Here is a 26,498-nt window from a genome sequence, read left to right as displayed (position 1 = left end):
TATATCCTATAGACACTATTTTAGTTTTTAAAATCTTTCTGTTAAAAATGCTACCGAGAATTTGCTAGGGATTGCATTGACTCTGCAAAAAACTTTAGATAGTGCAGACATCTAAACAGGATTGTCTTCTAATCCATGAATATGGGATGTCTTCCTATCTATTTACATCTTCTGTAGTTTCATCAATATTTGTAGTTTTCAGTGTACAAGTCTCTTACCCTCTTGAATAAGTTTGTTCCTAAATATTTTATGCTGTTGCGAATAGGGCTTAAAAAAAAAACTTTTCTGACAGTTCATTTCTGGTACACAAAAATACAATTGCGTCCAGAATAGTCACAGCTATACAGAGAAACCCAGTTTACACACACACACGCACACACACACACACACACACACACACACACACACAATTGGGTTCTGCTGTTGTTTTGAACCCTGGACCTTGAATATGCTAAGCAACTTTTATACACTGATCTAAAATCTTAATATCTTACAGAACTTTCAGTTTTGCTGGAATTTCAGTGAACGCCTCTGTTTCTTTATGTTACAGGCTCGTCTCATCACAAATTGAGATAGTCAATCTGGGTGCCTTTTCTTTCTCTTTATTGTGTTGATGGTTAAGATCTTCAGCATAATGTGGAATAGAGTGATGAGAGCAGGCATTCCAATCTTGTTCCTAATCTCGGAGAGCAGTGGGTTGATGTTGGCTTTTATCAGTCTGAAGAAGTCTCCCTTCTCTTCCTCACTGATTGGTTTTTATCACGAAAGGGTTTATATTTGGTCAAATGTTTTCTCTACATTTATTAGGATAATCATGTAGTTTATTGTGTTAATTGACTATCAGTTGCTAAACCAACCTTACATTCAGTGGATAAATCCCACCTGACTACACAGTCACTCATGTCATAACAACATTTTTAGTCAACATAGACTATACATATGATAGTGGTTCCATAGACTATATTACCAACTTATATTGTTGCCATGATAGTTTGAGTACACTCTGTGATGTTCACACAATGATTAAAATCATCTAACAATGAATTTCCCAGAAGTGTCTCCACTGTTAAGCAGTGCATGGCTGTACAGTCTTTTTGTACTCAAACTCAATTTGGTTGCTAGTACTTTGGTTAGGTATTATATCTATTTTCATAGGAGTTATTGGCCTATAGTTTTCTTTTCTCATACTGACTTTTCTGGTTTAAAATAACACAATAATGGCCTCACAGAATGAGTTCTGTCTTCTGAGGAACTGACTGAGGAATTAATCTAGGGCTTTTCCAACATGGGAAGGAGAGTTACTGTGGTGGTATTATGTTCCCCAAAATATTGTGCACCCTAATAAACTTATCTGGGGTCAGAGAACAGAACCGCCACTAGATACAGAGGCTAGAAAATGGTGGCACTCACACCTTTAATCCTAGCATTCCAGAGGCAGAGATCCGTCTGGATCTCTGTGAGTTCAAGGCCACACTGGAAACAGCACGGCATGGTGACTCATGCCTTTAACCCCAGGAAGTGAGCCTTTAATCCCAGGGAGTGATGGCAGAAAGCAGAAAGGTATATAAGGTGTGAAGACCAGAAACTAGAAGCTTTTTAGGCTGGTTAAGCTTTTAGGCTTTTAGCAGCAGTTCAGCTGAGATTCATTCTGGATGAGGACTCAGAGACTGAGGAAACAAGATCAGCTGAGGAATTGGTGAGGTGAGGAAGCTGTGGCTTGTTCTGCTTCTCTTATCTTCCAGCATTCACCCCAATAACTGGCCTTGGGTTTGATTTTTTTTAAAGATTTATTTATTTATTTATTATCTATACACAGTGTTCTGCTTGCTTGCATGTACCTGAATACCAGAATCTCATTACAGATGGTTGTGAGCCACCATGTGGTTGCTGGGAATTGAACTCATGACCTCTGGAAGAGCAGCCAGTGCTCTTAACCTCTGAGCCATCTCTCCAGCCCCCAGGTTTGATTTTATTAGTAAGTACCTTTAAGATTGGTGCTACAAGTTACTAGTTAAATCTTTATTTGTTGCAAGTCTGTTCAGATACTCTGTTTCCCCTGGGGTTAAGTTCCGGTAGTTTGTGTGTCTTTCCTTGAATTTGTCTACTTCATCTGTTACTGAACTCGCTAACATGCAGTGGTCTCTTATAAACCTTTTTATTTCTGTAAAAATGGTAATGATGTCTTCTCGATCCTGACTTTGGCTGTTTAAGTACTTCTAATGGCTAAACTTGGTTGTCAACTTGATTAAATCTGGTATCAATTAAAACCCAACCAGATCTGTGAAGGATATTCTTAATCAGATGTTTAAAGCTGGAAGGCCCGCCCTAAATGCGGATGGCACCCTCTGGTGACGCCCAGACAAAGAGCGTGGGATTTTGCATGTGTCTGCTTGACTTCACTCTCACTGGCAAGTTCATCTGTCTTGTTGCTATGACATTCCTTGACCAATATTAGAACCAACTTCTTCATTCCTAGACTGAAGACCAGCAGCTCTCCAGGAATCCTCCAGGCCTTCAGCACCACATTGGGGCTGCTGAGACATCCAGCCTTATGGACTGAGACAGCCATTGTTGAACTGCACGGACCACAAGCCAATCTGATAGACCCCATATATACTAAATCCTTCTGTCAGTTCCCCGATCTTTTAGAGAATAAGGACTAATAGTCTTCTTCGCTTTTTTCTTGCTCAGTTCTAGATAAAAAGCTTATCAATATAGTTGACCTTTTCAGAGAATGAAATTTTCAGCCGTAGTAATCTTCTCAGTGTTTTTAGCCTCCATTTTCCTCTCTAACATTTGTTGCTCTCTTCTTTCCATTTAATTTAGGTTCACTTGGCTTCTTCTTATTATTATTTTCCTTCATCTTGAAGTGTTTTCTAATTTCCCCTGTGATTTCTTGTTTTCATTTCGCAACCCATGAAGCGGCTGGAGCACAGCAGGTTCCTATCCAGTGCCTCGAGGTGACTTTACAGAAGACAGCCATTGGGTTTGCTCTATGTGGAGCCATCATCCTGACCTTCCTCAGCAGGGACATGGAATTGAAGAGATGCTGCCTTGAGGTACAGCTACCAACGATCCTCCTTAGTCTCACAGATCTAAAAAAAAGTCACCATACTCCAACTTTCAAACAGTGCTCAGTCCTATCATAACCATTACAATCACATCAACCAGAATTTTAACTAACCTCAGACTTCAAACTATCTGAGGAAGAGTCTGACAGTAAAGTAAGAAGCAATCGTTCCTGATGGGTGAGATGGCTCCTCGGGCCCAGGCGCTGGCCGCCAAGCCTGCCAACCTCAGTTCAAGCCACATGGAAAGGGAACCAATTCTGTAAGTTGTCTCTGGGGGAAAAAAGAATTATTACCATTGCTTTGTGAGTTTTTTTGTTTGTTTTCATGACAGGATCTCACTCTGCAGCCCAGGCTGGCTTCGAATTCACAGCAATCCTTCTTTCCTCAGCCCTCGGGCACTGGGATCACAGGCAGGAGCCACCCCCCCAGCTGACAAGTGACATTCGATTGAAGGGTTAGGCAAGAGGACTGTCTTGGGGTCGTGAACAACTAAATCCTGGAGCTCAATATCATAATGAAGCAGGCAGCGAGCGTCACATTTCACTGTCAGAGATGCTCTAGGGAGTAAACAAAATGGTGCTAATGAAATCTTAGTCACAGAACAAGCTTCATTGTGGAGAGCTTTCAAAACATTACTGAAACTGCTAATAAATCTCCCCACATAGTATTGTAATGGCTTACGATTATCATTATTTTATCAGTTCAGGTCCTCGTGTACTAAACTGCATCCCAGCCCTATGATGGTCTATTTGAACATCTATCTTTCTGATTAATCAGGGCCAAGGGATGACTTCTTTGTCTCTGCTTATTATTTTCATAAGTGAAAGGACAATTCCAGGCCATTGACTCCTGTCATTGCCTGCGGACCAAGGCTCCTTATACATACCTAGTCCGTAGTATACAGAAAGGGGAGAGGAGGGGAGGGGAGGGGAGGGGAGGGGAGGGGAGGGGAGGGGAGGGGAGGGGAGGGGAGGGGAGAGGAGGGGAAGGATTTCAGAAGCCAGTGAATAGTCAGGATAGAGTTCTATACAGCAGCTTCTCCATTTCCCTAAATGCCTCAGGTTGTGTTCTCGGAAACCTCTACCCTCCCTTCCCCACAGGACTTATCAGAATCATCACTGACTGAAATTCCCCGACCTCAGTATGTTGATGACAGGATTGAGCTGGTGACGCATAGGAGAACCATGTTTCTTCCCCCCACCCAGGTTCTCATTGCTCAATTGCTTCGCTGGCTAGTGTTGCCAACCTGAGAGAACCCAGAGTCACCTGGAAGACAGCCTCTGAACAGGCCTTGGGGGATTTTCTTGTATTAACTGAGTAGGAAGACCCGCCCATGGGAATAGACTATTCCTGGGTGGAAGCTTGGATTGTGTTATAGGAGGCCAGCTCCCGCCTTTTGAAGGTTCTTATGAGAGAAGGATAAAAAATATTAGATAGAAAGAGAGACCCAGTTGACGAGAAGAAAGACAGAAGCACAGGATAGCTTCAGGAGGGCCTGGATCACTACCCAATGGCCTCTTCCATTTATTCAAAAGGGCTTTTTATAACAATGCCAAGGGGCAGGGCAAAAGACCTCCCCATTGCAAGATCAAAGCACACCACACAGCCAAGTGTGGACCCTTCCAAACACCTGGTAACCACGCCCGTGGTCAAATCATCCCCTTATGCAGCCCTGCTGGGTAAAGCAAGCTCAGATTCTTGGACCTGAGCTTGTAAGTTCTCACTAGGAAACCTCTGTGGGTCTTCACACTGTGTAAGTGGAGGAAGGGAGCTGAGCTGTAGGATATACTCACCCCTCTCTGTCCCCAATGGTGGACGGGACTGGAATTACAGACGGTTGTGAGCTGCCATGTGGGTGCTGAGTGTTGAACCTGGATCCTCTGGAAGAGCAGCCAGTGCTCTTAACCACTGAACCATCATCTCTCCAGCCCTCCACAAGTTATTGAGGACATAACTTTGCCTTGTTGTACATGCACCCAAAACCAGTTCAGGCTGGATCAGCCGCCTCTACCCTGTACCAGGATATATTGAGAATATATCTGAATAGAAACTGTCCAAGTTTGATGGTCATTGAGGGGAAGAGACAAGTCCCATTGTTCCAAAAGGGGTATAAGTGTAGCCCCAGTTCAGGTGGGGGTCCGAGGTGAAGGCTGTGTGTACAGTCTGTGCTGGTGAAGGAGCTAGGTGGCCAAGTGTATTCTTAGAAGACAGAATGTGCACACCCAGGTCAAGCAGGTTACCATGCTTGCATGCCTCAATGGGAAAAAAAAAAAAGACAAGACAGCCATTGAGCCAGCTCTTCAAAGTAGGGCGCCAACAACGTGAAAAAGAAAAATAATCAGGTTTACTCAAATATACTTCAAAGACAAGAACCGGGTTTACAGGTGGGGTGTGTATGTATGTGGTATGTGTGCTTACATTTGTGAACACGTGTGTGTGTGTGGGAATGTGGAGACTGGAGGTTGATGCAGGGTGTCTTCCTCTTGGCCTGCCTGGCCAGAAAGTTTATTCCAGGGGTTCCCTGTCTGCTTCCCAAGTGCTGAGGTTGCCAACAGGCCACCACACCCACGTGGCTTTAGATGGGTTCTAGGGAGCCACCTTCCTAACCTAAGGAGAACCACGTTTTTCTTTTTTTAATTGAAAAACAATTTTTTTTCACACAATATATTCTGATCATGTGTTTCCCACCCCCTAACTCTTCTCAGATCCTCCCACATCCCCACCCATACACAACTCTACCCCCATTCTTTCTCTTCCCCCTTTAAAAAACAGACAAAAAAACCAAATAACAAAAAAACATAAAAATGGAAACCAAAATATACAAGCAGGTTATCAATAAGAGAAAAATTGCCCAAATAAAGCAACAGGAGACCAAACATCTACAGAGATAACACTGGAAGAAGCAGCTTTTAACTATTTTATCCCTTGAGCTATCCAACATAATAGCTTTTCAATTTAGCTACTGTCTTTCATAGACTTCCAGCAAGCTTGAGAAATCTTCGCATGCTCCAAGGCCATGAAGTGGCATCCTAGGTTTTTTCCAGAAGCTTCATTGTCATTTGGGGATGTGGTGCAGTTGGTAAAGTGCTTGCCTGGCATGCACAAAGGCTTGCATTCCATCCCCAATACATATAAATCTGGGAGTGATGGCAGTAGGCTCAGAAGTTCAAGGTCATTCTTGTCTACAAAATGAGTTCAAGGTCAGCCTGAGCTGCATGAAACTGTCCTACCCTCAAGCCCTTGGGAAAAACAAAACAAACAAACAAAAAACTCCACAAAGTTTGATTGTTTTACCTTTCACATCCAAATCCACAATCCACCTGATACAGATCTTTTAATCCAATGGGAAGTAACTTTTCACACATGGATAACTAACTAATCTAGCTGTCTTAGGGTTTCTATTGCTGTGAAGAGACACCATGAGCATGGAAACTCTTACAAAGGAAAACAGTTAATTGGATGACTTACAGTTCAGAGGTTCAGTCCATTATCATCATGGCAGGACATGGTGGCATGCAAGCAGACATGATGCTCAAGAAGGAGCCGTGAGTGCAAGAAGAGCTACAGCTTGATACCACAGGCAACAGGAAGTAAACTGTCTCACTGGGCATGGCTTGAGCATATTCGAGCCCTCAAAGCCCACCTCCACATTAACACACTTCCTCCAACCTATTCCAACAAGGACACACCTCCTAATAGTGCCACTCTCTTTGGGGGCCATTTTCTTTCAAACCACCATACTAGCACACACCTCATAGGGATGTAACTCAGTGGCAGAGTCCTCTCCTCACCTCACATGTGCAGCCCTTAGGCCCATGTTCAGTTAAAAACGGGGCGGGGTTGGGGGGGCATGCATATGGCTCCATCTCCCTGCTCACTTGTGTCTCCTTTTTCACAGGCTTTAAGATTACCATGTAGGTTGTTAGTTCGTTCGTGTTTAGGCAGCAGGCTTTTCAGGAGCAGGACACAGTTTGTTAGAAAAGGCAAGAGAGACAGACACTGCTGCTTCCCACCATTAGCATGCCCCAGTTTTAGAAATCGGCTTGAGTTACTAACATCATCCCGTAGCGGAAGTGTGTTTCAGTGTCATTATGGGTGCACACACTTAAATATAATGGGGACATTTCAATCAATCCCATGAATTATCCTGATTGATGTTCAAAATGTCCCATTTTAGAAGCCCCTTCTTATTGGCTCAGAGTCGTTCGACAGTTTTTATAGCTTCCTTGTACTCCCGTACTTAAGACAACACAAAGAAAGTCTTTGCCCAAAGGTCCCACAACACAGAGTGGCCACTATGAAGAGTTCTGTGTGCTGCCACTATGAGAGTGCTGCTCAGGGGCATGCTGGTCCAGACTGGGGCTTACTCCCTGCCCACAACAGGGCCATCACCCAGATGACAGGGGAGGCTAATGTCAGTGTGGGAGTTGCCAAGATGACAGGGAAAGCTAATGTCAGTGTGGGGGTCGCCAAGATGACAGGGAAGGCTAACGTCGGTGTGGGAGTGCACAGCTGCAGTCCCGTACTTGGGAGACTAGAGCAGGAAGATGGCACATTCAAGTCAGACATGGCTACACAGACTGGGTGGATGGGAGAAAGGAAGGTGAAAGGCTGAGACAAGAAATAAAACAAAGGGGGCTGGAGAGATGACTCAGCAATTACAAGCACTGACTGTTCTCCCAGAGGACCTGGGTTCAATTTCCAGCACCTGCATGGCAGCTAACAACTGTCTGTAACTCCAAGATCTGACACCCTCACACAGATATACATGCAGGCAAAACACCAATGCACTTAAAATAAAAAATAAATAAATTATTTTAGAAAGAAAAGAAATGAGTCGGGTGACGGCGGCAGCGGCAGCGGCGGTGGTGGAGCACGCCTTTAATCCCAACATTCAGGAGGCAGAGGCAGGCAGATCTCTGTGAGTTTGAGGCCAGCCTAGTCTACAGAGCAAGGTCCAGGACAGGCACCAAAACTACACAAAGAAACCCTGTCTCGAAAAACAAAAACAAAAACAAAAACAAAAACAAAAAACAAGAAATGAAACAAGGGCCAAGTTCTTCACATAGACCACAAGAGCCAAAGGGAAATACCAGTGCTTTGCTGGAGGCAGTGGCTTTCACTTTGGGATATTTGAAACAGAGTCTCACTCTGTATTCCAGGCTGGCCTGGAACTCAGCATCATCAGGCTAGCCTAGAACTCAGAGGACTCCTCCTGTCTCAGCTTCCTAAACACTGTAATTACAGGTATGAGCCACCACCCACAGCTGGCTAGGTTTACGAAGTTGACTACAGCTAGTGCTTATGAAAATTTACTGTGTGCCAGAGGTTAGACACGCCCTGTTCGAGCAGAAGCTTATTCAGTCCTTACCCTTGCATGGAGTGGTGTTATGGCTTGAATGGAGAATGTCCCCCACAGGCTCAAGTACCTGGTCCCTAGCTGATGGTACCATTTGGAAAGGTTGGATAACTTTGGGGACATGGTGCTTCCATGCAGGCCAGGGGGATGGACCTTTGAGGATTCTGTCTCACACCTACCTCCAGTCCTAGTCTCTGCCTCCTGGTCTCACAAGACACGAGGCGCTGCCTGCCTCCTGTCCTGTCACTATCTGGAAGCAGATGGCCACACTGCAGCCGCCATGTCTAGCCCACCATGGTGGGCTGTATCCCTCAAAGCTATGCATCCAAATAGCCTTCCCCTCCCTTACATTGCTGAAATGTAGCTAATACAGGTGGGCACTGCATTACTCATTATCCAGTGGTTCTTAATCTGTGGGTTATCAGATATTTACAACAGTAGCAAAATTATAGTTATGAAGCAGCAATGAAATAATTTTATGATTGGGGGTCTCCACAACATGAGGGACTGCATTAAAGGATCACAGCCTTAGGAAGGTTGGGAACCACTGCGTTACACAGTGAGGAAAAATAATGACTACAGGTGGGCACTGCATTGCTCGTTACGTAGTGAGAAAACCACAGCGCAGACAGGGTAACTAACCTGCCCAGAGCCACCCAGCCAATCAGGAGTCCCCCAACTGAAACAGGACAAGCCATCCACCTCTCCAGGTGTGTTAGGACGTCTGTGGAGGGAGGTCCAGCACTGGCTGCCAATCTGGACAAAGCCATGAAATAGTCAGCCGACAACATCACAATGTACTTTTAGTACCAGCTGGCCCTAGGGTGCCCAAGCTAAGTCAACTCTAGTAGTTATAACCTGCCTCCCTCTTTGTTCCCACGACTGAACTTCTAGGCACATACAGCTGCAACATCCAACTCCAATTTCCCTGGAAGACGGATGCCCGTTCTTTCCTTTACGTAGAAAGAGATTCACTTCTCAGACCATAGTGATCACGTTACAAATAGAAATTTCTGGCCAACCGTTATTAGATGCTAGGAACTGGACAAGTGCTTTGCATATTTCCTCAGTTACCTCTACTTCATACAGAGGAGGCTGAGTGGTTGAGCAATTTCATCAAGGCAGAAAAGCCAGTGATCCTACTCAATTGTGTCCTGTGCTGGAGCGCGAGTCTAGCTCCCGATTCACTGCTGCCCTCTGCTGGGCCTATAACAGCACTGCCTGGCTGCAGTGGGTACTGCGTCTTTGGTTTGGATGGTTGGTTTGGATGTTTTTGTTTTTGAAAAAAAAAAAATTTTTTTTTTTAGATACTTACACATTTCCCCTTCACTTTCCTCACTCCAAATGCTCCCAAATACCCTTTCTTGCTCTCTTACAAATTAATGGCCTCCCTTTTCATTAATTGTTGTTACACGAATATACATATACACATATATATTTCTAAATAGGTACTGTGTTTTACTCAAGTCTCTCAAACTGCAAAGGCCAAGAACAGCAGTGTTTCCATCAAAGAAGAGATGGGGCAGAAAGAGAGGGCATTTCTTCTTCTCCAACCCACAAGGGGCCCCTCAAATTTGTACCAGACAAGAGTTCACATATTGTAGAAATGAGGATGTAGCTCAGACAGTGCCTGCCAAGCATGTGCAAACCCTTCTCCTTTACAAATGATCAGGATTAAAGCTGGTAACTTCTCAGGAATTCTTCTGTGTAATAAAGACTCCGTACAAAGTAAATGACAATTCCTTTATTGCTGTGAAACATTCATCTCCGTCACTAAACAAATACAGCAGGGTTGCTCTGGGTTTCTTCTCCCTTTTTAAGAATCAGATACATTTTAGGTAGATAGGTATGTAGATAGTAGGTAGATAGGTAAATAGATGATAAATAGGTAGGTAGGTATATAGATGATAAGTAGATAGATAGATAGATAGATAGACAGACAGATAGATAGATAGATAGACAGATGATAGATAGGTAAGTAGGTAGATAGATGATAGGTAGATAGATGATAGATAGATAGATAGATAGATAGATAGATAGATAGATAGATAGACAGACAGACAGACAGATAGATAGTATGGTGGTCTGAACAAGAATGCCCACCACAGGCTCCAATGTCTGAATACTTGTCCCCGTTTGGTGCTGTTTGGTTAGGTTCAGAAGACACGGCCTTGCTGGAGGAAGTAAGTCACTGGGGTGGGCTGTAAGGTTGCAAAGCCACACGCCATTACCAATTCCCTCTCTCTGTTTGGAGCTTGTGAGCCTGCAGCTTCCCCTCCAGCTGCCATGCCTGCCGCCTGCAGCCTCCACGCCGTCCTGGACTCTTATCTCTCTGGAACTATAAGCCCAAATACACTTCTTCTATAAGTCGCTTTTGTCATGGTGTTACCCAACAAACAGGAAAGTAACGTTTTGTTTTGTTTTCAAGACAGGGTTTCTCTGTTTAGTCCTTGCTGTCCTGGAACTCATTTTGTAGACCAGGCTGGCCTCGAACTCAGAGGCCTCTGCCTCCCGAGTGCTGGGTTAAAGGTGTGCGCCACCACCACCCGGCAGGAAAGTAACTATTACAGATAGATAAGCCAGGTAGCTAGCTAGACAGACAGACAGACAGCTTGTGCATCCGGGCATTTTGAAGCCCATGCTGAAATCCCTCCCTTTGTCACGGTTTGAAAATTGTACATCTTTGAGTTGGGTGGTTCCTGTTCTTAACAGCTGTTCCTGCTCTCTCTATTTCTGTTTGAATTATCAGGAAACGATTTAACGTGTAAACAAAATCCTTAATACCAAAAATAAAATTATCCAAACCTTAAATCATTGAAATCAGCTGTAAACAAGCTAATTGATTTTTAATCATAGAAATAAACACCTTCTGTGGAAACGTGCAAATGATTATGCCATTTGAAGACATCCTGCCTTAGTGAGTGGGACCAACTTGTAAAGTTTGTGACTTTAAAGGAATTTCTATGATTAAAAAGTTTTAGGTCAACTCAAACTTATAAATAAGGGACTAGAGGTGGTCACAGTGTTAGGGATGAAGGGGGATGGCAGCTTTCCAGAAAAAGACACACATACAAATTATCTCCTGTGGGAACTACTAGGCAGGTCTCTGAAAGGAGAGTCCCCAGACAAGGTTTGGATGCAGCCCGGTAATATAGGAGAAAATTGCAGTTCAGCTCATTCAAATCCAAAAGGAACATTATTTTTACAGGAAAGTGTGTGTTTAATGGTCCTTGTTTTTTTTTTTTTTTTTTTTTTAGAAACAGGATCTCCTGTGCAGCCAGTGATGGCCTCAAACTTAGGACCCTCTGCCGCTCCCTCCCAAATGTCTAGCTACAAGAAAGCCCACACCTGGCCCCATTCACAATCCCCTATCCACAGCCCCCATCCACAGCCCCCATCCACAATCCCCTATCCATAGCCCCCATCCACAGCCCCCATCCATAGCCCCCATCCACAGCCCCCATCCACAATCCCCTATCCACAGCCCCCATCCACAGCCCCCATCCACAATCCCCTATCCACAGCCCCCATTTACAGGCCCCATTCACAGTCCCTATCTGCAGCCCCCATCCACAGCCCTTTTGTTTTGTTTTTCCTCTGCAGCATCGGGCTTTTACTTCTGTCTTCCACTTTCTTCAGGAATCATTTCATTGACTTTGCTGTAGTTGTGTTTGGTTCTACCCTGAGCCATCCAGCATCCTTTTCCTGGCCATCTAAGCAGTGTTGGGCATGGGCTCCCTCTCGTGGCATGAGCCTCAAATTAGACCAGTCATTGGCCACTCCCACAAGCTCTGAGCCACTATTGCCCCAGCAGATCTTGCAAGCAGGACAAGTTGTGGGCCATAAGTTTTGTGGCAGGGTTGGTGTCACAGCCCCACTGGAAGCCTAGCCTGGTTACAGAAGATGGCCAGTTCAGGCTCCATAGCCTCCATTACTAAGAGTCCTCACTAGGGTCACCCTCATAAGTTCCAGGAAGTTTCCATGACACTAGGTTTCCAGATAGTCCCCTAAATGCCCACCTATTCCGGTTCTCTCTTCTTGTACTCTCTACCTCTGTCCCACCCTCCCCACTGGATTCCTCCTGTTCCCATCACCACCCACCCCCAGTCTACCCACAAAATTTATTCTATTTCCCCTTCCCAGGGAGGTTCATGATACCCCCTCGACCTCTCCTCTTTAACTTCTCTGGGTCTGTGGATTGTAGCATGGTTATCCTTTACTTAACAGCTAATATCATGTTTGTCTTTCTGGGTCTGGGTTGCCTCACTCAGAATTTTTTTTTTTTCAAGTTCCATCCATCTGCCTGCAAATTTCATGATGTTATTTTTTTCTAACGGTTGAGTAATACTCCATTGTGTAAATGTACCACATTTCTTTATACATTCTTCAGTTGAAAGACATCTAGGATGTTTCCAGTTTCTGACTGTTATAAATAAAGCTATTAGGAACAGAGATGAGCAAGTGTCCTTGTGGTAGGATAGGGTGTTTTGGGGGTATATACCTGAGTGGTATAGCACTGAGGAACTGCCATATTGATTTCCAAAGTGGCTGTGTAAGTTTGCACTCCCACCAGCAATGGAGGAGTGTTCCCCTTGTTCCACCATCTTTGAATCCCAGCATGCAGGAGGCAGAGGCAGGCGGATCTCTGAGTTCAAGGTCAGCCTGGTCTACAGAGTGAGTTCCAAGACAACCAGGGCTACACAGAGAAACCCTGCATCAAAAAAACAAAGTACTCTCTAGACGTCATCCTACAAGATGAAGGTGTCTTGATTCAGAGACTGCCTTCCTGGGAAGACAGGGGTCTTTACAAAGTGGCTTCCCTTATGAGTTACTATCTAAAACCATACAGTACATTTCTGATCATTGTTCCCCCCTCATCTCCTCCGAGATCTTCCCCACCTTCCCATTCTTCCAACTCCACACCTTTCTTTCTCTCTTTAGAAAGTAAATAAGCAAATAAAACAAACAAACAGGACTGGAGAGATGACTCAGAGGTTAAGAGCACTGGTTGTTCTTCCAGAGGTCCTGAGTTCAATTCCCAGCAACCACATGGTGGCTCACAACCATCTGTAATGAGATCTGGTGCCCTCTTCTGGTGTGTAGGCATACAAGCAGGCAGAACACTGTACATATAATAAATAAATCTTAAAAAAAAATCAGAATTTTTTTTAAAAAGCACGATAAACACATTCATATGTAAACACACAGTCACACAGACATGCACACAAAGACACACAGAGACATACACACACAGAGACACCAGCACACACACCAACACAGACACACAAACACACATACACAGACATTCCCAGACACGTGTGTACACACACACACACACATACACACACACACACACACACACACAAAACATGTAATTCTTCTTGCAGGGCGGTGGTGGCGCCCACCTTTAATCCCAGCACTCGGGAGGCAGAGGCAGGCGGATCTCTGTGAGTTCGAGGCCAGCATAGGCTACCAAGTGAGTTCCAGAAAAGGCGCAAAGCTACACAGAGAAACCCTGACTCGAAAAACAAACAAACAAACAAAAAATGTAATTCTTAAACTACTACAAGTGAAAATTTAGAACAATAACTAGGGCAGGCCTCAGAACCATGACAAAAGTTTTTACAAGTTGTGCATTTACTACTTGGGATCTGGAAATTGGTTTTGTTTTTTTAACAGCAAAAAGAACAGTGTAGTAATAGGAAAGTTCTAGAAGATGCAACACTTCTACTTTAAAATGAGAATCTGGTGTTTCTGCATTTTATCGCTTGCAATAAAACCATTTTTTTCTTCAAAAACAGTTCTACTATGTAGCCCAGGCTAGCCTTAAGCTTGTAACTCCCCAGTCACAGCCTTCTAATTGCTAGGATTACATGTGTAAACCATCCCCACCCAAGAAAACTTCTAACTGTTCAAAAAAGAAATTCATGTTATTTCACTGTGAAGGACACACTACGATAACATGAAAGTTGAATAAATCAGTAAAGGGACACTATGCCCACAATTTCAAAGAGTTCAGAAAAAAAAAAATGTAAAGAGTGCATGAGAAAACACAAACAATGTGGCAAAATGTTAACATCTGGGCAATTGGTTGAAGGATGTAGGGTGTTCTTTGTGCTATTCTTGTGACTGTCCTAGAAGCCTGAACTAGTCAAAATACAGGGCTAACGGCTGCACCCGAGGAAGGGACCAGCCACGCTCTCTCGTAACCAGTGGCATTCATGGGCGACTGTGCCTGTCATTTATGGAGCTTCCTGCCTGGCTCCTCTGCACGGTGACCACCATGGTAGGCAGGCAGCGAAAGGACCCTTGAAGGCAGTGGAGGAAACAGCTGCCTCCTGACAAGTGGTTCTGGGGATCTTCAGGGTAGAAGATGCACATCCCCTCTAATGCATGCACACACACACACACACACACACACACACACACACACACACACAAAACTACAGGAAGCGATAGAGAATCCCAAAAGGATAAACGTATATCCAGACACTGGCCGGCACAGCAGTAGGGGGACTCGAGGAGCAGTCTGATTTAAGAATAATGATGAGAAACTCGGGACAAAGAAACCAGGAGGCCAAAGGAGACAGATGGGAAATGTTAAAGACATTTGCAACTCTGAGGTGCCAGAAGGACTGGGCAGAGGTACCAGAGATACACATCATCACTCTATACCATGGGCCACCACTGGCTCAAAGAGCATGGCTACAGCAGAAGGGTCCCCTCGGAGCATCCTGGGGATGATCCAGCAAAGGGTGCCAGCCACTGTGAAGGATGGAGGATGTCAGAAAACTGCATTCCCTTCAGGGAGAGTCAACTGCTCTTATTCATCCATTGCTGCACATTGGAACCAGAGTGAGCTTTTTAAAAATAAGATGTACAGGTCTGATCCTCAGCATTTCTGGTTTAATTGGCCTCGGCTACCTGGGTACCAGGACTTTTTGAAACTCCTCGATATTTTTCATATGTGGAAACAGGGTCTCTCACCTTTTTGGGTCTGAGGATTCGGTAGAGGTAAGAAGTCTCTCTAGTGGCTGCTCCTTTACTTCTCTGATCTTTCAGCATTTACCCCAATATCTGATTCCGGGTTTTTATTATTAAGTCCAATTAGAAGTCATGCTACAAGCCGGACGGTGGTGGCGCACGCCTTTAATCCCAGCACTCGGGAGGCAGAGCCAGGCGGATCTCTGTGAGTTCGAGGCCAGCCTGGGCTACCAAGTGAGTCCCAGGAAAGGCGCAAAGCTACACAGAGAAACCCTGTCTCGAAAAACCAAAAAAAAAAAAAAAAGAAGTCATGCTACAAAAAGGCCATGAGTTTGGGTTTGGTCATGTAAAGAAGTACCTGCAAGCACAGGCCCTGGGAGCTACGGCAACATGGGAATGTAGTGACCGAAGACCTCGGAATGATGGGAACACCTAGAAAACTAGAACAGGCAGAGAAGCTTGGGCAGAATGCCCATCCATGAGATGGACAAGTGATGAGCCACTTAGAAGGAAGGCTGAGAAGGAGCAACCCCAAGGATGAGAAGAGGACCAGGAGAGCTGGCACTAAGACCAGGGGCAGAGATGCCCCTAGGAGCAGGGGTGGCGGGCAGTACCTTGGAAGGCAACACTGGCTGGACACAGTGCCCACCCCAGTAGCAGGAAGTAAACACACCAGGTCACCACACTCCTGTCCCACTTTCGGCTTTCCAAACTTCCTGGGTGTTGAGGAAAGGGCTCAGCAGTTAAAAGCACTTGTTTGTTCTTCCAGAGGACCTGGATTTGATGCCCAGTACCCACATGGTATTTTACAACCATCTGTAAGTCCAATTGCAGGGGATCCAATGCCATCTTCTGACCTCCGTGGGCACCAGGCATGCAAGTGCCGCACATACATACATGTAGGGGAAACACCCACACATAAATAAAAAATGAATGAATCTAATTTTAAAGTTTTTAATATGTTAAAAAACAAAACCAAAAACACTCCCCCAGTGCTGGGGAGATGGCTCAGCAGGTAAAAATACTTGCTGTACAAACCTCAGTTCAGACCCCCAGAACTCACATAAAGATTAGATGGGCAGGACAGCCTGCCTATAATCCCATACTGTTGGGAGAGAAGACAGGGAACCCACCAGACTATCCAAAAGCTGAGCAATGGGGTCATCATGAGACCTTGCCTCAGTATATAAGGTGGAGAGCAAATGAGGAGATAAAGACACCCAATATCAACCTGGGGGCCTCCACATACGTGCCCACACATCCAAATACATCACACACACATACAGGCAGTAAAGACAAAAACAAACAGTGATATACATGACCCCAGCATTCAAAGGATATTACATTCAATCGTCAGCCTAAGCGACATAGTAAGACTATCTAAAAACAAACACAGAAAGCAACCTCTTGGGAATAGAGAAATGGCTCAGAGATTAAGAGCACTGGCTGCTCTTCTAAAAAACCCAGGTTCGATTCCCAGCACCCATATGGTAGTTCACAACCATCCATAATTCCAGTTGCAGGGGGATCTTTTGGCTTCTGCAGGCAACAGACACTTGTATGTTACACACACACATATGCAGGCAAAACATCCATACATGTAATTTATAAAGGGCTTCTCCCATCAAAAACCACACACAGCCGGGCGGTGGTGGTGCACGCCTTTAATCCCAGCACTCGGGAGGCAGAGGCAGGCGGATCTCTGTGAGTTCGAGGCCAGCCTGGGCTACCAAGTGAGTTCCAGGAAAGGCGCAAAGCTCCACAGAGAAACCCTGTCTCAAAAAACCAAAAAAAAAAGAAAAAGAAAAAAGAAAAAAAAAAACCACACACAATCTAGAATTTAATATATGTTTATTTGTTTAATAGGAACATTCAGGTATATAAATAAGGTAAATACTTTCCAATATACAATATATCACATTCTTATACTGCACTAAAAAGAATCTACATGTGTCCTACACCAATCCTAAGTGCAGAGAGAAAGGTGGGACATCGTGAAAACACTGATTTAGCGAAACCTGGCTTGGAGAAGTGGTCTAACAGGAACACAAAAGCACAGACCTATCTGGGGAGACCCAAGGATTGTCACATGGATTCCACACGGCCAAGTGCTGCGCCCCAGTCCCCCGAGTCCGAGGGTAGGAAAGCAGGCAGGCAGTGTAAGACAAGTGGACTCAGCAGGGCCCTCTACACAATGGACGAGGCTGAGAAACTGGGGTGCTCTGCCCTGCCACTGTGATCCCCACTGCCATCCGGAAGGTGTTAAACTTCAGCTGAGATCTGAGTCCACACAGGCTCTAGAAGGGGCCAATGAGCCCCTAGACTCCCAGGACATTTTTTCTGAAGTGCTCTCTGGTCCCTACAGCCACTGAGGAGCACTGAACAGGTTTGAGTCTACCTTTGGTTGTGTGACTCCCACCCAGTCCCCTGCTCTCGGTCCTGTTGCTGTCCCCGTAGCTTCTCAGGAGTCCCTGAGCTGGACAAAGTTGCTGCCTCCCAGGGTCTGACTGGCAACCCTGCCTCCGCTCTTTTTCCCTTTGTATTCAGCCTTAGACACCCACTCAGTGTGACCCACGACAGAAACCAAGACATGAGAAGAAATCTCACACAAAGGACTCTCATAGATATGTGCACATTCAGCTCACTGCAAAAACACTCTTACCCCTTTTCCTACATCAGTGTTCCTTTGAGGAAAGCCAGGAAAACCAACACACAAGCCTAGTGGATGAGGAAAAGATTCTAGTAAGGAGGGCAGAGATGGCTAAGAAGGTGACATCTAAAAGCACACTTTCACTTGGGGCACATGGCCGTGTGCTGAGTCTTTCTGAATGCTGTGTTCATTCAAAGTCCTTCAAGAGCTATGGAGCTGGGCCTAGCCAGGGTCTAGGAAATCAGTGCCCCAGGACTTCTGCTAACACTGGACTTTTCTCTTCAGATAAAGGACCAGGCAGGTCCATCAGAGGGCACAATGAAGAAAGAAGGGCCAGGGCTGGCCAACAAGTCCAGAAGAGCAAGGGAAGTTCCAGTGTCTGAATTCCAGCAACCAGCCTGCAGGTCCCATTAACACCCTGGGAGAGTCCACAGTCAGAACAGAAGTTCCTGTTAACATGGTCTGAGAATCCCCTAGGTCATGCTAACTAATACCACTCAATCAAAGTGAAGACTTGTCCAAGACACACACACATTCTCTCTCTCTCTCTCTCTCTCTCTCTCTCTCTCTCTCTCTCTCTCTCTCTCTCTCTCTCTCTCTCATTTTCTCTCCCAATTCCCTACATCCATTCAGAGAACTGATTAAACATTTCTCCATTCATGATTAATAATCTATGTGATATGTGATCCTGCTAATCTAGAACAGACAGAAACACATCACCTGTCCTCAACGGTCACGTGCTCTAACCTGTTCTTTTAAGAAACACAGGGTGGAACGGTTATGGTGTCAAGAGTATAGGCAGGGCTTTTAGGGTTCTGGCTGGTGCACTCAGCCTCAGGACCGTTTTCTCTATCCTGCTCTATTCCTGAAAATACCCACTTATAGAGAGAACCATGGATTCCTGAACTGTACAACAGAGTACAGGCCTTGGCTGGGGAAAGTGGGGTCCAGAGCAAGACAGGCCCTTGCTATCCAGAGTGGAGGCACCCCCAGGTCAGAGCAAACAGCCTTCCTGTGAGCAATCTCAACCACAGGGAAAAGAGGAACGGAAGCAGCCTCACATCTTCCCTTGGTCAGGGTGGCCTTAATGCCACGGAAAATGCCAAGCTGCTGCTAGGGCTCTTCCCAACTGGACTGCTGAAGTGTGGATAGACAGTGGTCACTTTATAGGACACAAACACCAAACTATGTGCAGGCAGTGAGAGTGTGGTGGCTGAATATCCAGCAGCCCATCAGTGTGGGCCAAACTACTCACTGGGCTCCGTTTAAAAAATAAACTAAAAAAGCAACTACCATTTATTGAGTGCTTACTATGTGCCAGGTACCTTGCTAAGTGCTTACATGCATTAGCTCATTAAATCCTCACAAGCATCCTCACGGCCAGCTGGTTGGACGTGAAGGCTGCCAGCAGCCTATAACCTGGCCAGATGTAGAGCTATCTGAGCCTCAAGTCTGTCTTCTTCACATTGTCCTCAATCTCTAACACAGAGCTTCAGTTTTCCCATCGATAAGATGGGATAACACCTAGCCAGAGCATCTTCTGGATTAAAGGAGATAACACATGCAAACCCTTGGCACTGTGTCTGGCACATATTAAGCACTATACGATTACGATTGTTAATAACACACTGCTGCTATTTCACCAGCTAGAGAATAAGATAAAGAGCCGGGCAGATAGGCACCTGATGAATGGGAAGGATGGGGACAGGGTCTTCAAACAGCCAATGGATTTGAAGATCACTGGTCAGAAAACTCTAGCTTTTGCATATTCTGCCCTTCTAGTCTCAAAAATCAACCCTATGTTCTATAACCCCAACAGTTCAGCATCCAAAGCACACCTCTGAACTGCCCCAACACCAAGGCCTTTGGACCTTTGGAAACAATAGAGTAGCTTGCCCAGTGAAGGAGCAACCCCAATGGTAACAGCTGCTACCCACAGGAGAGCCCAGAGCCCAGGTAGGGTCGCTGCCAGTCACTGAAGAGAGGCAGGCCAGAGGGGGCAGAAAGGTGGACCACATTCTAACAGAAGTGGTCAGCAGCTATGAATGCTCCTAAGCACGGGCTCACACTCAAAGAATTTGAATGAGGACTGGCTAGGACACTGAAGACAGGCCTAGCAAAGCCCTTAAATAACGACCCTCCTCTACCACCTGATCCAAACCCCAGCACCCTCTGTAAGGTCCTCACTCAACCAGGGAAACTGAGTCAGGAAGTGGAAGCTAATAATCTCTTTAAAAACAGGATGCTGCGCAACTGCCTAGAGCGATAAAGAGGAAAGGAAGTCTCATTTACCAAGATCAGGAAGAGTCTGAAGCTGGGCCCCAGAATCAGCCTCCTCTCTTGGGCAGCTGACGGTTCTTTCTGGGTGCCCTCTGCACCTCATGCTCCAGAAAGAGTCCACTCACTGACTATCTCATATTACGTCTGCAGTAACCACCTTGTCACCCTCTTAGGCCTCCCTCCTCACCCTGTCCTGGAAAGAACAAGCCTGGGTGCAGGCGAAACCACCCTCCTCCCCACATGAGCCCAGTGTGCAGGAATGGTGGACACAGATATGATACTCTGAAAGACAACAGACAACGTGGCTGTGGATGGTCCTAACACAAGAACTTTTAGCTGTGACATCCCCATTGGTAGTGAGGAAAAGTCTCGCATGGAGATCTACCTCAGGCTGACTTCATAAGGAACATACAGTCTTGTGTGTGAGACACTCTGTCCTAGCCCTTAAGTCTCTCCTCCTCCCAGCCCCATCAACACAGGGACTGACCTCAGCTTGCCATGGGCTCAGTGAACTCAGGGACTCATTCAAATCAGGCCCTTGCCAACCCAGCAATTAGCCTGTAAGGTCTTTGATGGTTCTTTTGAAATATACTGCTCCAATTTTCTTGCATAATACAGACCAGGTTACAGGATGAAAGCAAGCATGGGTGAAATATCGTAAGAATAGTTTCACAGTCCACCTATGTAAGATTACATATGAGATTGCATACCCCTGAAGCCTGGTTCACGTATACTACAGTACATTAAGAATACATACATTTTAAATGTGGTTATAAAGCAGAAACTAAAGGCTGAGACTGTGAAATAGGCCGTGTGTGTGTGTGTGTGTGTGTGTGTGTGTGTGTGTGTGTGTGTACACTCTCCCAACTTCTTTACAGGACTTCACTTTCAGAAGTAATGCAAATAGGAGCTTTGTTTTCATACTGAGGTGCTTAAGAGGGTGGGAAACGCACACAGAGGGAAGGCTTCGTTTCCTGGCAACACTCATGAGCAGAACTCACTTCCTGGCTTGTTCTCTGTCAGCCTCGGTTCTGGGAGCCCATTGTTCACCAAATCCTTACCTTACCAGTTATAAGCTAACAACCATCTAAGCACTGCCCAGGCCTGGCCTGGCTCAGGCCTTGCTCAGGCCTCTGGGGCCCGAGAGAAGGAACACCGCAGCACTCCCAGTGTTGGGGACACAAGGACTGTATCCTCTTGTACGCAGGCACACTGTGAGATGGAGCACTTTCTGGTTCCACCCCATGGCTCTCATCTGAGTGCCTCCGAAGGCTGTTATGAGTAGAGGGCACACAACAGGAGAGCCAAGCCCTCCCAGTTAAGACTGCACAGTATTTACAGTCGCCCAACTGGAAACACAAAGCCATGCATGAAAGGGACAAACACTGACTTCATGACAAGGAAAGGCACAAAAATTTTATTTCTGACAAAACAAATGAGTGTAAAGCAAGTTATGTGAGCCATTGAGATCTGCATGGTGCATGTTAAAGTAGTCTCTAGGATCCTGCCTGTTCAATGGGACAGACAGCAAGCTGGACAGACACACGGTGACATTGCTCTCCTGGCTACTTGACTGGGAAATTCTCCTCTTTCCCGAGAACTCAGAAAAGAATCAAAACCTCTGGCTCCTGGGTTTCAGTTTTTCAGACTCCAGCAACTGCTTCCTCAAGCCTCAGTCGCTGCTGCTCGGGAGTGAGTCTCGCTGCTGGGGACTGGTGTGCCCTTCTCTATCTAGTTTGGTGATCTGAGGTCATTCTTCAGTCAGAAAAGGACAGTCTCATTCCTAACCTGAAAATCTTAAGACAACACTGACTCAACCCAAAGAGGAACTGTAAAATCCGCCTGGGTGTATTTCCTTTTTTGGGTGCCCATGACACGACTCAGTAGCAACAGGAACTTTTCTGTAGAATTACAGAACTGGTCAACTTCAAGGGTAAGTCAGAAAAGGAGAACCCTGAGAGCAAAGCTTCCCATCCAGGGCCACACGAAGAACCAAACCCAAGGCAACAGCAGGTCCAACGCAGCCCTGGGAGCCGAGAAAGAAAAGCCACAAGGCTGACATGGAAGTTGAAGGTCAGAGCCAAAAATGTGTTCCATCCCCTCCCACGTGGGAGGCATGGTGGCGCAGGGCAGACATTCTGAGAGCGGTCTGTGCACTGGAGGGGACAGGAAGGCTGATCTGAAGACAGACTGCCACAGACCACGGTGCTGAAAGCAAGTCACCGCACCCACCATGGTGTCAACACGCTTGAGGAACAAGTTTCCTCTCTGCCACCTGCTCCGGGGCCTGACAAAGAACCAACCTCTCAACTTATCAATCTCAACTTATGATTAAGGAGGAAAAGAACAATCACAGTTTATACAAACAACAGCAAGAGGTCCCCCAGTAAAGTACAAACTACATCTAAACTGGTCACAATTCATACAAAGTGCACACTGAGCCTTGAGAAGATTAGCCTTGCCGCAGTTCTAAGCAGGACTCAGGGACTCTGGGAGGAAGTCCGGGTGTGACTGAAATCATGTAGGAAACAAGGGACTTTAAAACACACGGACATACACTCACCTCAGGAGTACTATATACACAACAGAGCAGCAACACAAGTGGGCTTCCAGGCAAAGGGGGTGTGAACCAAAGCCCTCTGCTCCCCACCTCTCGGGAGTCCCCAAAGAATTCAGCAGCAGCAAACCCACAGCACAAATGCGAAGGCCTCAGCTCTGCAGACCTCCCCCCGAAGCCACTGGAGCCCGGGTGGCAGGGAAAGGTGGTGACAGTGCATTCTACTGCATACACTTGAAATACTACCGTGTGGGTTTCTCTTTTCAGACTCCGAAAGTTCTTCATGCCTTCTGAGAAAAATGAAGTCTGAAATCCTCTTTCGGTCTGCATGGTGAAAGCCAACTATAAACAAAGTGCATGTGCCTTCTGCAGGATTCTGGCTTGGACGAGATACTCATGTGATCAGTGAGCCTCCCTCCCTCAGGTCCACAGAAGGCAGCCCTCCACTGCTCCCAGGCAGGGAGGCCTGCAGAAGCCCCAGTGACAGGTGTTGAGCAGAAGCCACGAGGCGATGAAGCTCTGCCAGGTGAGAAAGCCTCTCTACCATCAGACAGAGACCAATGTATGGCCTCTCACAACCCGGAAACAACTAGATGCGTGGGGTTAGAACCACCAAGCAGACCCCCTGAGCTGGGCAACACTGTCTTTCATGTTGTTCAATACCTGTACTTAAGAAACCCAAATGGTTCTTCCCTGTGACTTCTTTGCAACTCAAAGCTAAAGCTTACTCACAGCCCACATTATAAACAGACTGTATATACAGATTTTTAAAAAATGAAACAGAACTCACAATTTAAAAAAAAAAAAAAAAACAGTGAGTTGAAGCTTTTCATTATCTAAGTCACAGCATGTGGGCTGGCCTTGGTGACCTGCCCCTCACTCAGTCCTGCTCCGGCTCTCCTGGCCCTGGGTGGACACTACTCATCTTCCAAGGCAGAGGTCAGGATCCCCTTGTCAGTCAGATGAGACTTGAGTGTGTTGAAGATGTGGAGCTGCTGATCTGGCCGCAACGTCAGAAACTGCTGAATCAGTTTGCTCGGGTTTGGGCCCCTACAACAGAACATGAAGCATCCCTGAGCAGGGCGCAGCCACTTCGCTAACCCCGTTATCTATGTGGAACTCAGATCCATGACTTCACTATTGGTGGAGGGAGGGACCTCAGACGACTCATAAACAGTAACAACTGAAAACCATACTCATGCTTAGGATGGTTTGTACTGAACTTAAGAGACTAATTGAGGATTTCACAATACTTAAATAATGTGCATGGTGGCACACGCCTTTAATCCCAGCACTCAGGAGGCAGAGGCAGGTGAACCTCTGAGTTTGAGGCCAGCCTGGTCTATAGGGCAAGTTGCAGGATAGCCAGGGCTACACAGAGAAACCCTGTCTCAAAAAAAAAAAAAAAACAAAAAACAACCCCCCCCCCCCACACACACACACACAAATCCACTCATCTGGTTCGGATAGAGTGGAACCATACCTGATAAAGCTGGCAATGTACACATTGACAAAGGTGGCCATCAGGTACTGGCAGTCAAAGCGATCCATGATGCCTCCGTGACCAGGAATGGTATTGGCAAAGTCCTGTTAGAGAATGAGGAAAGAAGAATGAGCCTGGGCTCACCGGCAACCAAAGCCCAGACTAACAGATCTACCCCATAACCAAAACCCTGCTGAGTAGAGAAGGAGATGGGAAGAGGTAAGAATACAACTGTAACTTACACCGTGTTCTTTTGTTGAAACACTAACAAACTACAAACTGACTTTTACTTTCATTTACTGCCCCCCAAATTCAGCACATGGGTCAAGAAGAGCAGACATTAAGTGCCAGGGTGCATAAGCTGGTATGGTGAAGGGGTGGATGCTGATGGAGCAGGGCAGAGAAGACAAGATGGATAGGTAACAAGGGGTGAGGGGTGAGAGGTGAGGGATGTAAGGTAGAGAGGAGCGCTTCCCTACTTTGATTTTAAAGGCTCGTTTGAATCCACTTGCGAAGAACCCTCCAAATGGACCAATGAGCGAGGCAAAGGTGGAGAGGGCGATGCTGTGGATCTGGAAAGGGTACATCCTCACTGTTTTCTGAGGAGAGTAAGGGAAATCCAAGTCAAGGAATGTTCCATTAGCTGTAAAAAGCCAAGCTTGCACAAGTTAATAAAACTAGTCCTCTCTCTGTTCAATCAGAAGACTGAGGGCAGGAGAGGTGGCCCGGGGGTTAGGAGCACCTGCTGTGTCTGCAGAGAACCTGGGTTCAGTTTCTAACACACACTGGCTCACAACCACCCTAAACTCCAGTTCAAGGAGATCTGTGTTGTTTTTAAACTAAATCTCAATCTTACTATTTTACCAATAAAGACTCGGAGTCGAATGCTGGGGTGAAAACCTGCTAGTTCAGAGAGGCCAAGGAGCAACCAGCTGACCTTCCTCTTTAGCCAACTTGAAAGAAAAGAGAGCTTTCTTCTGCCGTCCCAAACCAAAAAGGCCACCAAACTCAAAAGTCCTTCCCTACTACTTCCTACACGTTTCTCAATCTGTTTTCCTGACTCCCTCTAACTCTCTCTGGCTACTTCCTGCCAACTAGTTGCTGGCTCTGCCTTTTGACCCAAGGTTGATTTTATTTAATTAACGCAATCTCAGGGTTCACAGTGTGATCAAATTTCCCACAAGAGATCTGGCACCCTCTTCTGGCCTCCACTGGCACTGTACACACATACAGCCATGTAAGCAAAACATTCATACATATAAAAGAAGTTAGCCTTAAAAAAATTAAATAAAATAAAAGACTGGATGCTTTTAAGTCTCTAACATCTGGCCCAATGGTAGACATTAAGATATTCTGGCCTGGAGTAGTGGTACATGTCTATAATCCCAGCACTGGGAAGGCAGAAGCAGTAGGATAAGGAGTTCATGGGTACCATCAGCTACAGAGAGAGTTTAGGGCCAATCTAAACTACATAGAACTTGTCTCAAACAACAAACAAACAAAAGGAGAAATTCTGCAATCAATTTCTTACACTGTTTTGCAGGCAATAAATGAGGAAGTTCAGCCTTAGCTTTAAAGAGAATGTAATTTCAAAAAGACAAGTATTTCAGCAGTCTTCTAAGAATTGTGGGTATTCTTTATCTTTTCACCAGAACTTGACAAGGCATAGTTCCTTAAAACACAGGGGCAGACTGGGAAGATGCTCACTGGTTAAAGTACTTGCCCTGAAAGAAAGAGGACCAAGTTCGGATCCCCAGAATTCATGGAAATGTTGGGTGTGCATGGCAGCCACCTGTAATTCCAGACTCTGAAGAGGATCCCAGAGCAAGCTGGCTGCAAGAAGCCATAGTGGTAAGCTCATGCTTTACTCAAGAAACCCTGCCTCAAAAAAATAAGGTAGAAGACCAATTGAAAAAGATTTCTGACATTAACCTTAGGCCTCCATACACGTATGTATGTATGTATGTATGTATGTATGTATGTATATATACACACCTGAAAATATGCATATATTCATACACACACACACACACACACACACACACACACACACACACACACACACAGGAAGAGAAGAAAAACAGCTGCAAGCCAGGTGGTGGCACACACCTACA

General features: G+C 45.7%; 1 protein-coding gene across 1 annotated transcript in view; it reads right to left on the bottom strand.

Annotated features, from left to right (window-relative positions):
• Positions 1–23,716: 23,716 nt before the first annotated feature.
• Cds2 (CDP-diacylglycerol synthase 2) overlaps positions 23,717–26,498 on the bottom strand; it is a 49,280-nt gene continuing 46,498 nt past the window's right edge. The window contains exons 11-13 of the mRNA XM_059261474.1: positions 24,864–24,983; positions 24,385–24,488; positions 23,717–23,951 (exon numbers count right to left, since the gene is read on the bottom strand). Of these exons, the coding sequence (XP_059117457.1) occupies positions 23,819–23,951; positions 24,385–24,488; positions 24,864–24,983 (357 nt within the window). The 3' untranslated portion in view covers positions 23,717–23,818. The remainder of the gene's footprint in view (positions 23,952–24,384; positions 24,489–24,863; positions 24,984–26,498) is intronic.

Source organism: Peromyscus eremicus, chromosome 4 (genome assembly GCF_949786415.1).
Source record: "Peromyscus eremicus chromosome 4, PerEre_H2_v1, whole genome shotgun sequence".
Taxonomy (NCBI): domain Eukaryota; kingdom Metazoa; phylum Chordata; class Mammalia; order Rodentia; family Cricetidae; genus Peromyscus; species Peromyscus eremicus.
The sequence above is the reverse complement of the archived record's forward strand: the minus strand, read 5'-3'. Positions and strand labels throughout refer to the sequence as shown.